Source organism: Anser cygnoides, chromosome Z, assembly GCF_040182565.1.
Source record: "Anser cygnoides isolate HZ-2024a breed goose chromosome Z, Taihu_goose_T2T_genome, whole genome shotgun sequence".
In the NCBI taxonomy this organism is placed as follows: domain Eukaryota; kingdom Metazoa; phylum Chordata; class Aves; order Anseriformes; family Anatidae; genus Anser; species Anser cygnoides.
Genome location: NC_089912.1, coordinates 51,534,841 through 51,548,417, shown reverse-complemented (window position 1 = coordinate 51,548,417; position 13,577 = coordinate 51,534,841). Strand labels below are relative to the sequence as shown.

The following is a 13,577-nucleotide window of genomic DNA, read 5'->3' as shown; positions in this document are numbered from 1 at the left end:
ATACTAGATATATACTATATACTAGTCTTATATATATATATATATATATATATATATATATATATATATATATATATATAAGACTACTAACTTTCAAAGAACAGTAATAATTCATTCCACCGTGTTACTGTTTGGCTGCTTTGCGTAGTCTTTGAAATCTTTCTGCATGCACCGTTTTACTGAATGCCAACAGGTGTTCATTATTTCAAGAACAGTGAGAAATCATTTGCAGAATTTTTAAGAGGGAAGCCCAGTGGAATAATAACAGATTTATCATTGCCACATTGTGAGTCAATCAGAAAACAAAAAGAAAAAGAGCAACAGTAGTGGTGCACTAGACCAAATGTTGGACACCTGGAAAGGATTTATCTATAGTAAACCTTAAAATCATCTCAGTTCTGTTTTCAGAAAAGTAGCTCTTTGCTGCTTTTTTTTTTTTTTCTCTTTATTGTCTATTTCATGAAGAATATCAGCCAATTCATATTTTCATTCAGGAATTCACAGAGGATTAGTGAAGAAGGATTGCACTTGTAATTCAAGCATTAAATTTCTAGATTTCTGACTGACAATGCAGACAATTAGATATTCTTTATATAATATAGTTCTCCATGTTGTGTGGCAGAAAATGATACTCTCAAGTTATGGGAGTTCATTTTACTAAAACAGTTTATTTTACTCACAACCTCTGTGGACTCTGCTTCACTCTAGAGGAAGGGAAGCATAGATGAGTGTCCCCACCCCCCCCACCCCTCCCTTCCCGGCTTGTTTTGGACAGACTAACAAAAGTAGTAAAATTTCAGTGAAATTAGTAATTTGATCGGAAACATTCAAGTGTAATCTGAGCCTTGAACATGTAGATATGATCAGGTGCATGAGTGTAAAGTTTTTTAAGTTTAGTGTTATGTCTCATAATAGTTAATTATTCTGGTGCCCGGAATGATGATCTAGAGGATTGGTGTAGGCCAGAATGCTCAAGACATTTCCTTCTGACATTTCTATATTTAAATTCATTTTAACATTGCAAATGGTAGCTGCCTTACCCACTGTGAATCATTATTTTATCTTTTCACTGGATCAAATGCTCTTTCAGAAAGCATCTCATGTTTATAATGTAATGATTAAAGACTTGTATATCTGCATTTGTCTACTTCACACTTCAATCTTATATACATGTATTCGCCTTCTCCACGCAGGAAGAGAGCTGAATCTGATTCTAGAAAGAGCAGCATACCCAACAGCAAGGAGGTCCCTTCTCACCATCCCACAGACCCAGTGGAGCTACGACGCCTTAATTTTCAAACTCCAGGTGAGAGATAATAATATCTGACTGAGCTCTGCGATCACGCACTCTGGTTAGTGGTGCTGTTACAGAACAGAATAATTTTAAAATATATATATATATATATTTTGGCCACTTATGATATTTTTATACTATGTATTTCTCTGATAGGTTTGGAGGTAATTCTTTAATTTCTATTTAAAGAAAAATCCTGCATGAACAAAATTATTGTTTTGTAGAAAAGATCCAAAAGTCACATATGTTGTGTGGATGTGTTTTATATACTAAAAGTACAAGTTAAACCTAAAAACATTAGAAAAATATTGGGAAATATACATCCCTCTATTTATTAACTAGATACTTATAGTTATTTCTTGTAATTAAGCTTCCCTTATATCTACTACATTATCAAGTGATTGATCAATATCACTGGAGGTTTTACTGTATTGCAAATTAAAAAAAAAAAAAAAAAAACTAGAGAAATAGTCTTGTCTCTTAAATTCAGGCTATATTAGGGTCAAAGAGTCATAGAGGTCAAATTAATATGGCAGTAGTTCTGAAAGGTAGAAGTAACACACTTGAATTCTTTATTACCCATTTAATTATTTTATTTATGAATCATTGTTTTATTAAAGTTTTTTTGATTGATAGTTAAGAAATACAGAGAGAAATACTTAAAATAATATTGATTTTTTATTGTCATTTTATGAGTAAATGTTTTTTAAATTACCTTTGTTTTGATCATGCTGTATTCCAGTAGTCTTGCTTTCTGTTACCATATGATTGCACACAGTCCTGATCTGATGCTAATTACTTATCAAATCTTCCTGAGCATTGTGTTTGTCAGATTTATTACATTTAGTACAATAATAACAATAATGGATTCAAGCTCATAAAGACAGGCAATTAAGTACTTGAGATGTTAAGAGACTAGCTGAAGAAGGAGACACACTAAATATTAAAAAAGGGTTAACTGAACTGGCAAATATCATTTCTCATATTTAAAAGAATGTCTGCATTAAGATAGTTGTGCCCTAGCAGGAGTACATCTACAGAACAATGAAGAAGGGGCTAAAGACCCAACATCCTTACTGCATATATCAGAGGTAAAAAGTAAGTGTTTTGAGGCTTGAGGCTTTCCCCAGACTTGCCTAAATCTGTTTTATTACAGTGAATGCTCTTCAGCAGCTGAGACACGAGGTGTGTTTCGGGAGTGCATCTTCTTGTTGAGTTTCATCTGAATGTGGGAATCTTGTTGATGTGCTCTGGGACCTCTCCACAATATGAACCTTAATGCAGTAAATGGAAATGATTGAATGCTTTGATTTGCAATTGTGATTCTGAGTGCAACATTCATGTAGACTTATCTTCATGAAGCGAAAGTTTCAGACCTTATCCAGCACCTTCACACAAAGTTTTAAAGGTTTTTAAATAGACATGTATATACAAATCTTTGAAACATGAACAGAAAAATATTGATTTTTACATTTTAGTTTATATCTAAAACAAGTCATTAGCTGTATGCACATATACACTAGGTAGAGTGGATATCTGAATTACTAGGTATATAAGCAACATTTTCTGATGTTTGTGTAGAGTTTTACTGATCCATTTAGTATTGGTTATATAGTAAAATAAAATATGATTAGAAAAAAAAATGCTGCTAATTCTTAATAACTTTACATTTAAAATTAATTAATTATAAATTCATACCAAAAATGTAAAATTAATAAGAACTGGCAGAATTTGTGGCACTTGTAGACACTGCAGTTCCACCTCACTGGTCCAAAAAGAACTAGAGAGGAGTAGAAGTGTACTTTTCCTTGCAGCTTTGTAGTTTATCTGGGAAGTTGGCAGTTTTCTGTGAAGCTAGTTAAGCAGAACATCTGCAATCCATTTCTATTATAAGATCCCTTTCTTTGCTGTAAATCTTTTTCACAAAATGGAGGATTCAAATTACTAGAAAAAGAATATAGAACAGAAATCAAATTATGATCTTTTTTTCTAGGACCCCTAGGTGTAGATCAGTCCAATAAGATATTCAGGATGCAACCAAATATCAAGGATACTACCCCAGGAGGTTTATCTTGCTGTGTAACACTTACTAATTAACTTGTTCTTAATATGAAATCTGAGCTGCAGTGAAGTCAACCTACAGTTCCTATGGCAGCAGAAGCGGAATTTCACTTAACTTACAACACCTTCAATTAGGGCTACCATTTCATTTAAATCTGCTTGAATTTAACTCAAATATTTAGATACTGCTTAAATAATTATCCAACTCCATACGCTAACACATCATCAAGTGACGTGGAGGACAAAACTTTTCCAAGACGAACGTGGAGGAAGTATAGAAAGGCTTTATATTCAGGACACAAGTTTGTTGTTGTTGTTTTTATTATTGTTGTTCTTTCACTTTCATAGCTGTGTTGTTTTCTTTCTATTGGGTAGCAGAAACATGTAGGGTACTTTTGGAGCAAAGCAGGCAGCTGAGCAAAGGAGATGGTACTGATGTTATGTGATGGGTTTCTTTTAACAAGACATCTCAAATCACCCTCATACAATGGCTTTATTAACTCTGCAAGATACTGCCTTTTATGAACACTGAATACAGATAAAATAAATGACAGAGTACATTATAATAATACAAATAAATGACATGTACATTAATAATCAGCATCTGTCAAGTCTGTACAACTGCATCAGGACTGATGATTTGATTTCATTATTATGATGATTATTTATTTAGCTTATGGAACATCCACAGTTTCTTTGGATCTTTTCAAGAGCACTATTTTCTTCCAGTAAGGAAACAACAACAGCACAAAAAAAGAGCTTATGATGAATACATAATGTGAAGAAGTATTAAGAAAGAACATTTTAAATTACATTAGCAATTATTTAGGACAAGAGGAATGGCAAGTTGTGCCAGGGAAGATTCAGTTTGGAAATTAAGATAAATTTCTTCTCAAAAAGAGTAGTTAGGCATTGGAATGGGTTGCCTAGGGAAGTCACCATCCGAAGGAAAGGATGGATGTGGTTTAAGAAAAGGTTGGATGTGGTACCTAGGGACATGGTTTAGTGGGTAATACTGGTGGTAGGGGGGCGGTTGGACCAGATGATCTTGAACGTCTTTTCCAACCTTTATGATTCTATGATATTTAGATTGCCACTTCTCAATGGGAGAGGTGAATGACACACACATAGAAGTCAGGGTTGTCATAAGCTTTAATCCTCTAAAAGACTTCTAAACAGCCTCTTTCCAAAAATACTAGAAATTGCATATTTTGTTTAAGGAAAAGAGAATCAAAACTAACTGTCAAAATAATTCGAAAATTAGTCTCATGTGCTAAATTTGAATTTCTAACCACAAGTACAAAATAATCCTAGGTGGTTGGGTTGTTGGGCGTAACTTTTTGAAAGAATTTACCAGGAATCAATATTTTTTCTTTGGTGACGTCAGTGCAGTGATTTTGGCAAACGTTATACTTTACTGGTCATAAAATTGTCAAATCAGCATGAAGATGTGATAAAAATCCATTTTCTAAACTACCATCACAGCAAATGTCTTGCTTTCCTATCACTTTTTCTTGTCCTCTCAATAAATAATCGTATTCCTCACTAATCTTTTACTTACCTAAGTAAGGTTTCTTATCTTACCCTGTTTATGAAGGCTCATATTCATCTCTGGCTTTACTCCTCAGTGAACAGAGTAGCTCCACAGAAAAATTTGACATTTTGTCTTGACATTTGAAATAGCCCATAGTTCTACATCTCAGAACAAGATCCCATGTCCATATGTGTTATCCAGAAAATGTATATTTGTTAGATAAGCCCATATGCTACAGAGTGGGTCACATCTGTGCCAAGTTTTCATTGAGTAAATATGAAAATACCCAGTCTCACAGTGGCATAAGGGATTTCATTTGTAATTTTGATATTCTTCTGGAATTAGAGTGGCTGAGGGAAAATCAGTAGCATTCTTCCCGTTCTACAAATTTCCTGTAAAATATGGGATTAATATCATTAACAGCTGTGCAAATTTTAAGTCTGTATGTCACATGGGTGGGCAAAGGTAGGGAAGGGATAATAATTAAGTCCTCACAAAAGATTTTATCAAATGAGGCAGCCCAGGTTTGTATAAAGGAAAATAATTAATGTTAAGTAGTATGAGTGGGTTATGAGACCCAAGACTTGTGGAAAGACTTCAATCTGCCAATCAGCCGAAGAGCTGAACTGAGTCATTCCTGAAAAGTGACAGTTTTTTTCCTCATTTAAATATGTCACACGTATAAGTAATTTGCCTAATTGGGTGGCAATTAAACAATTATCTCATTATTTCTTATGAACCAAATAAGATGCTTTGAAATAGAAGAAAAATAAATAAAATTTGTGCAGCTCCAAATTGAAGATTCTGCTTTTTCATTAGGTAAGTAAGTGTTCATGAAACTCAGTGAGTTCCTGACAGTTTATACTAACCTATTTTCAAGATAAGGCAGGAAAAGAATAAAACATCTCCATAAGAAAAAGGTACACGTAATAAAAGTGGAAAAAGTGATGTCTGGATTTTGTCACCTGTTCTGCAAGTTGGCAGGAAAGTTCTTCTCTTACTTTATGTATGCATTTTCTGTTTTTGAGTATCATGACAATGCTGAAGGAAGAGCTGGGGTTTGTCTCCATGGCGAAAACAGGCTGTAATGGCTTTCTCACAGTGAACTATCCTACATATATCCTGTGTGTATGTGAACTTGACTCACATGAAGATTTTAAGCACCTTAATTTAGGCTTTCAAGTGCAAATAACAGTTCTCTAACATCCCACTTGGTTGCTGTCTAACATAGAGGCAATAAAAATCTGCTTAGCTGGGAAAGAGAGTTGAAGGTTCTGCTACTCACAAGAGAGTTTTATTATTATTATAATTTTTATTTTTCCTGGATTTTAGCCAATGTTTTTGCAACAGGCTATTGTCTTAGTAATTTTTAGATCGGGGCTGAGAACTAGGCCTCTCCATTTCTCAGTGTAGAGACCTTTTCCAGCTCATTCAGAGCTGGTGGTTCTTCTGTGAGCACCTAAGTCTGCTTGTTATATCTAATTCTGATATACAATAAGAGTTTCGTTCAAGAATAATTAATCCATTTTAGAATAACATACATTGTTTTGGAATAAAAAGGTTTTTATATTGGGGTAAAAGGGGTATAATATTGCAGTATTATATGCACATGAGTAACTTTTAGATTAGTTATTACAGAACAACGTATTTCTCTAAAGCTAATCTTACAAATTTAGCTTTGTACACAAGATGTAAGTTCACTCTCTGAGTTAACCGTAGCCATTTTAAAAAGAATTTTTAAAGTAACATTGATTAATCAAATACACTGAAGGCATCCTGGGTAAATTTTCATGACCCTGGGTCACCCTTCATATTTTCCATTTCCCATGTCCAGATGTTGCATATGTATTTCTTTCTATGTTTCTGAAAAGAGAAAGTGTCAGTGACTGTACCAAGTATTACTGATTCCTTCCTTTTTCAATAATAGGCCAACATCTTAATCAACATAGATTGAAGGCATTCTGTGTCACTGAATAAAAATGAGTATGTAATAAATGAGTCTTTAAAATTCCCGAGTATTAATTTGATATAGACCTTTAATATAACTTATTTCATAAAGAAATATCTGTGAAATTATTGTCATATTTTCAATTCATTTGGATAGTGTTCTGTATGCTAGCAGCTGTGCACTGTATTTCTTTCTTAACTCATTTCTTATTTATTGTGGACATGTCAACCTACATGTCCAAATTTATAAATAAGTGTATGTTTCACAGATGTTTTTGAAAGTCCTTAACATAAAACTGTGACAGTAAACAAAATCCTAATTTAACATCCTAATGACAAGGCCAAAACACCCACTTGTCTCGGTGGGGTACAGGAGTACACTTAGCAGATTTAAAGCCTGGATAAAGTATGCAGGTAAATTCTGACCTTACTTTCTCAGTTATGCCTTGAAATTGTGGCACATATGGCATCCCAAGTTCTTTAGGTCTAGATTATCCAGAAAATATTTCTACACTGTAATGCATTTTAATTTTATGATTTAATGCTAGTCTGGATAAGATCATTTACATTTGACAATCTTCTGCCAAATCTAAATTGTAAAAAAAGGGGTAAAAAAAGAAAGAAAAAAAAAACACACACACATTATGAATACAATTTCAGCTTCCTTTTGCATGTATGGTGTAGTTGTTGTTTTTGTTGTTGTTGTTTGTTCCATTTTGTTTTTCTTCTGCTTGATTTTTCAGTGTTTCTATCTCTTTCTTACTTGAAGGAAAGATTTAAAGCATACATTTGTCATGCTGTTTCTTTTGACTTACTAGCATGTCAGAGGGTCTGTTCTAATTTATCTCTATTTTGTCTTATTTTTTTAGTTTCATAGCATACGTTGATTAATGTCAAAGTGTGTCAGCAAATAAGTGCATTTTGTTATATGTAATCACAAAAATAAGAGTGTTTACCTGTGCCTTTGTTGTTGTTATTGTTTTTTTTTTAATTTTATTTTTATTGAGTCATGTTCTACATCTATTCACATACAACTGACATCAAATTCAGCAGGAGCTTCATACTTTTACATGAGATAGGATGAGGTCTTAACATATTCATACATAGTGTATTTTGCTATGATGATTGTTATATTTTGTAGACTGATTACATAATAAAAGTTCTCCAGCAGTTCATAAAAAAGTATCTAATGAGTACCATCTCAGTAGAGTACGCTTTACGTATGATTTGAAAAAAATTTCACAAGTGTTCAAATGTAAGTTTCTAAAATGAATCCTAGAGAAAAGTGGTTATATGTAGCCAAAATTTGGCAATTTCAGAAGTCGTAAGCAGCTTTTTTTTGTTGTTGTTGTTTTTCTTGGAAATATTTATGTCAAGTTTCATTTTGCACAAAATGTTTAATATGAAATCTCCCTTTAGGAATGTCAATTGACATCGACATTGACAAAAATAATTAAAAAAAAAAATAGTTTTAAAAAGACTGGGTGGTCAGCAACTTTTTCAAAAAAATAAATATTCTTCACAGTAAACAGATTATTGGGATTTGTGCTCATGATGCTGATGATTTAGTCAGGTTCATCATGTATACAGCAATTCTCATTCTCTTTGGTTTTATGTCCTTTGTGTTTACAGTAGGGTAACTGGACCATTAGACATTTTAGTTTAGTTTCCGGACTGTTTTGTGCATGTCTGAAGTGCCTGTATGTACGAGATTGACTGATTATGGTGATATACTGCTGTTACTAATTTGTTTCCCATTTCCAATTGGCTTTTACTTTTTACAGCTTTGAGCAGTAATTCAGTCCCCTACGCCTCCCTGATTGGCTCTGTGTCCTCCCTCTCTAGCCAAACTACCACTCAGTCCTTATATGATAATAACTCTCTCCCACGATTCGCTCGAAAAGGTCTAAACATCTTTGTCTCTATTATTTTCTCGGTTTAAGCACTGTTTTAGATGTACATCAGTCCACCTCCATTTCTGGATCAATCGAGAGTTCTCTTGTGCCTTTTCACTCACATATTTTCCATGGGGGTGCTTGATCTGGATCAAACAGTTTAATTTTTAGATGACTGTCACCCACACTCTTATTATGATAATAGCCAATTTCTTTTAAGCAGCATTTCTAACAAAATGGGAGACAACTAGAACTCATTCAAATAAATCAAGTATTGTAGACTAACTTGTTAATTGAAATTCTAATAAATCTTGCTATTATATCTGAATATTCTGTTTTGTTAGTTGACTGGCAATTTGCTTTAATGTCTACATTAAATACTGTCTCACCATCACATATGTACTATGAAGGTAATATGTAAATATATATTTATAGGGTCAGCTGAATTAGGAACAGCACTGCAGGATATTATTAACACGATGCCTGAAAATGTAAAAAAAAAAGAATAAATAAATAAATAAAGTAGAATTAAAAAAAAAAAAGAGGAAGGAAAAACATTCTAAAGTGTGACTGTGTTGTAACCACATGGTCATTTTCAGCTACTTTATGGGAAATGCAAGTTAATTGTCTTAGGCATGCTCTTGAAATTCATGGTGACAAGCAAACAGCATTGTGCAACATGGCTTCCAGCTTGAGCCCCCTTGAGTCATCACTGTTTTTCTTTTTTAATTTAAAGAGATTTTGGGGTTCACTAGCTTAATTTTTCTAGCCAGCTCTGATTTCTTCCTGAAACAATTGAAAACTCACTTCATTTAAGGATGAAGAGGAGAATGTAAGCAGTTTGGAGAAGGGTCATGGAGACCGACTGAAACAATTATGTTCGCAAAATATTGCCTGGCAAATCTTCAGCTGGCAGATTGTGCTAGCTGGCCCCACATCTCTTCTGTCTTCCTTTTGCCTTGCTGTCCCTGTATTCCTTTCCTCACCCCTCTCTATCTCTGATTCCCAGCTCTTACTCTTCTTTTCCACTTAGTATCTTCATTAGTAGACAAAGATGTTTACACCTGAAGTAGATTGTAGGTATTTTTGGGGGTTGATAAATGGGGTTTTAGATTAAACATGTTTTAAGGTACTAGTGCAGTCAGTATTTGTGTCCAACCAAACTGTACAACCCCTGCTTCTACAATCTGCTACTAGTGAAAACATTTTTGAAGCTATAATTGTCTGATGTCCAATCTTCTCTTCAGTGACTGTTGTCTAAAAGCAGTGGTGCATGTAATTCTAGTCATTCATAGTTGCATGTGAATGTCAGTCACCTCAAAATTTCATAAAATATTTAAGTATTTCTAATTTAGTCAGAATGTGTAGTCAGCCTTCTAGACCTTGATACATTGTTATTAATTCTCAAGCAATCCATTTCTTTTTCTTTTTCTTTTTCTTTTTTTTTTTTTAAATGAACTCTATGAGTTAGTTTTCTCTTGGTTTGAGTTTTGTTTTGTTTTGTTTTGTTTTTTACCATTTCCTTTGCAGGTTCAGATGTCTCCGGTTACCTTGGTAACCTTCATTCTTCAAGTTCTTTTTTCTTGATTACGCATAAGTCACTTTGCTTTCTGTCAAAATACTATTCTTTCCCCTTTAGGGCTTTTCAATGTCTGTTTCTCAGCTCACCTTTCCTCATCTAATCCAATGCAGTTTCCATTTCATACAGTCCAGCAGAAGAAGTTTGAAATGACATTAAGAGTCATTACTCAAAGCAGAGGTCGACATCAGGTCTAACTCTCATTTTTCCATGCCTACCTAACCTCATTGTCTCATCTCAGAGTAACTCTTTCCTTTACACTAGGATTGTTAGCTTTGGGAATATGCTTGGTGACTTGTTTTAATTTGGCTTCAGAGCTCATTTATCCAGAGCATGTTGTGCTTTGAGTAACCAAACTATTTGCCTGCTTCTCTCACATTTGACACCTTTACTACTTACATATTTCTAGCCATTCTAACTACTACATTTTCTAAATTTTACTATGATGCCATCAATGTAGTTTATTTTAAATTTGGTTCTTCTTTCCTGTACAACAGGTATGGCCAGTCACCCTCCAATACCTATCTTGGAACTTGCAGATCACATTGAAAGACTGAAAGCAAATGACAATTTGAAGTTCTCACAGGAGTATGAGGTAATTTGCCCCATTTTCTTATCATTCAAATTATCAAAAATGTCATGCTTTCTATTTCTCTAGATTTAGTGCTGGTATGTATTCACCCCGGTGGTGCCATTTTTATGATAAAACCATGTTAAAATATGTCCTCTGTGTAGATGGACTACATTGGCAAGGTGGCTCCTTTGCTTCTAACAGTGTGTTCTTTTTATAAGGATCTGTGTCAAGCAGATTCCATGTGCACATGCTTGAAGCAGTGTCCTGCCAATAATACTATATTGATAATCTGTGAATGGTGCTCTGTAAGAGTGGGAAGGAACAGATTAATCATTTACAAGCCATATTGTCAGTAATCTATGAATTACACCTCCCAGGACAGGGATAGTTACTGTGGAGAGCGATAGCTTCTTATGTCAATAATTTGTTGCTAAAGGAACTTGGAGAGCTATCCATTAAATAGATCCCTAACTGGTTCTTCAACACCAATAAGGCTTATCATGTCAAAAATCTATGGACAAAGTATACACTGGATGATTAGGAAAACCATGCTTCTTCAGAGCAGATATGGGCTGTCCTGTCCGTTATCCAATGATTAACAGCTCCCAGAGGGATCACTGACACAGTATTTTCTTTATAGTCTATTGTGTCACTGATCCTTGCTTAAAAGTCCTCAAGATTTTGTTGTCACGGTGGAGTAATAACACATTATTCTAATTTTAACTGCACATTTCTTGTATTTGAAGGTTCCTATAAACAGACAGTGCAATAAGCAAACAAACAAACAAAAAACTGAGAAAGACTGTCATGTGTTAGTTCCACATTAACATGTACAGAGATTCTGTAAATATCTAATGTATTTAAAGCCTTGACAAGAAATATTGTAAATGAATACTTAATATTGTAGAAGAGAACTAAAGTCACTTATCATTTTATTGAATGCTGTTCAAAAGACTTAAGATTGCTCCAAAAAAATCTTTTTAGATATCAAAAGGAATATATAGACTGCACAATTAATGAAATTTCTTTCGAGAATCTCAGGGTTGCTGTTTCCTGTTGCAATTACACACACACAAACACACACACACATACACAAAAAAAAAAAAAAAAAGGAATATCTTTTCACATTTCTGCATGTAAATGTATTCTTAAGTATGAAGACTGAAATACTTTCTGTAATAAAGAACTGGACAGGGAAATTAGTGCAACAGTATTTACCATAAAAAATGCTAATATTTGGTACAAATTTTACAATCATTTCTTGTTGTAGTATAGGCAAATTAATTGGAATAACTCTGTAGGAAATTCCACCTAATAAATAAAAAATGCCATTATATGTCATATAATGGACTATAGTTTCCATTAAAATATACAATGCACCTTGAAGAGGAGTCTCAGGGGAGACCTTATTGCTCTCTACAAATACATGAAAGAAATGTACGGGGAGCTGTGGGTTAACCTCTTCTCACGGGTAACTAGTGATAACAGGTCTCTTCTCATAGGTAACTAGAGGAAATGTCCTCAAGTTGCACCAGGGGAGGTTTAGGTTAGAAATTAGGAGCCATTTCTTCTCAGAAAGAGTGGTTAGGCATTGGAACGGGTTGCCCTGGGAAGTGGTGGCATCAACGTCCCTTCATGTGTTCAAGGAAAGGTTGGACATGGTTCAAGGAAAGGTTGGACATGGTTTAGTGGATGACATTGTTAGTAGGGTAGTGGTTGGAATAGATGATCTTGAAGGTCTCTTCCAACCTCTGTAATGATTCTATTCTATTCTATTCTATTCTATTCTATTCTGTTCTGTTCTGTTCTGTTCCGTTCCGTTCCGTTCCGTTCCGTTCCGTTCCGTTCCATTCCATTCCATTCCATTCCATTCCATTCCATTCTATTCTTCATTTACTGTACATGACGCGTGTTGTGAACATGACGTGGTTCTTCTTATGTTGTAGTAAGAAGTAAAAGAAGTAGAAGTAAAAGCCATGGTGTTTGGTATTTCTATATTATTTAAATCATTAAAATCATCTTGAGAATGTAATCATAATCATTTACAAGCAGTTTTGTGAAGATATGTTAATTTACTGAAAACTTAGTATATATACCTTAAGAACTTTTACCATTTGGCATATACAGCTCAGATTTCACATTCTGTATTTATTTACTTATATATTTTGTCAAAACATACCATCTGGGGTAGAGCAATCAGACACTGAATATTGACATGTGGCCAACTATAAATCAACATCAAGCTTCATTTCCGTTGGTTGGCATTTCTCCAATGGACAGTCAAAAATTACCTTTAAAATACCAGCTTTAGAGAAAGCCACTTTATTTCCAGCTACTGCAATGTTCACACATTTTGAAGTAGAATTACTCAAAAACACTGCTATTTAATTTCATGGTCTAGTCTAGGAAGTGGACAAAGGTTGCAGTTTGGTGTTCACTGTAAGTCATCTCCCTTTCTTGGCTGTGCATTCCTGTTGTCTCTCTTGTGTGCCAATCCTGGCACTAGTGTATGTGCAGCTGTTCAAGGATTATCTCAGTGGAAATAGATTTAGCTGAGAACTAATTGTTTATATTTTTTTTTGCTGTTTTTAGTTGGATCAGTTCCCCTGAATGAGCTAACCACATGGCTGCATGAGCTGTAGTGCCAGCACAAGGGAGATGGTGGGAACATTTGTGGTTGAGGACTGGGACCT

At 34.2% G+C, this 13,577-nt stretch overlaps 1 protein-coding gene across 38 annotated transcripts in view; it reads left to right on the top strand.

Moving 5' to 3' along the window:
• PTPRD (protein tyrosine phosphatase receptor type D) overlaps window positions 1-13,118 on the top strand; it is a 1,327,869-nt gene extending 1,314,751 nt beyond the window's left edge. For 21 of the 38 annotated variants that reach the window (XM_066988352.1, XM_066988348.1, XM_066988350.1 and 18 more), the window contains 3 exons: window positions 1,194-1,306; window positions 8,621-8,740; window positions 10,808-13,117. In XM_066988352.1, the coding sequence (XP_066844453.1) occupies window positions 1,194-1,306; window positions 8,621-8,740; window positions 10,808-10,968 (394 nt within the window). In that variant the 3' untranslated portion in view covers window positions 10,969-13,117. Of the gene's footprint in view, window positions 1-1,193; window positions 1,307-2,450; window positions 9,274-10,807 lie in introns of those variants that run through there. The other 17 variants (XM_066988367.1, XM_066988368.1, XM_066988370.1 and 14 more) reach the window with 8 other exon arrangements.
• Window positions 13,119-13,577: the final 459 nt, after the last annotated feature.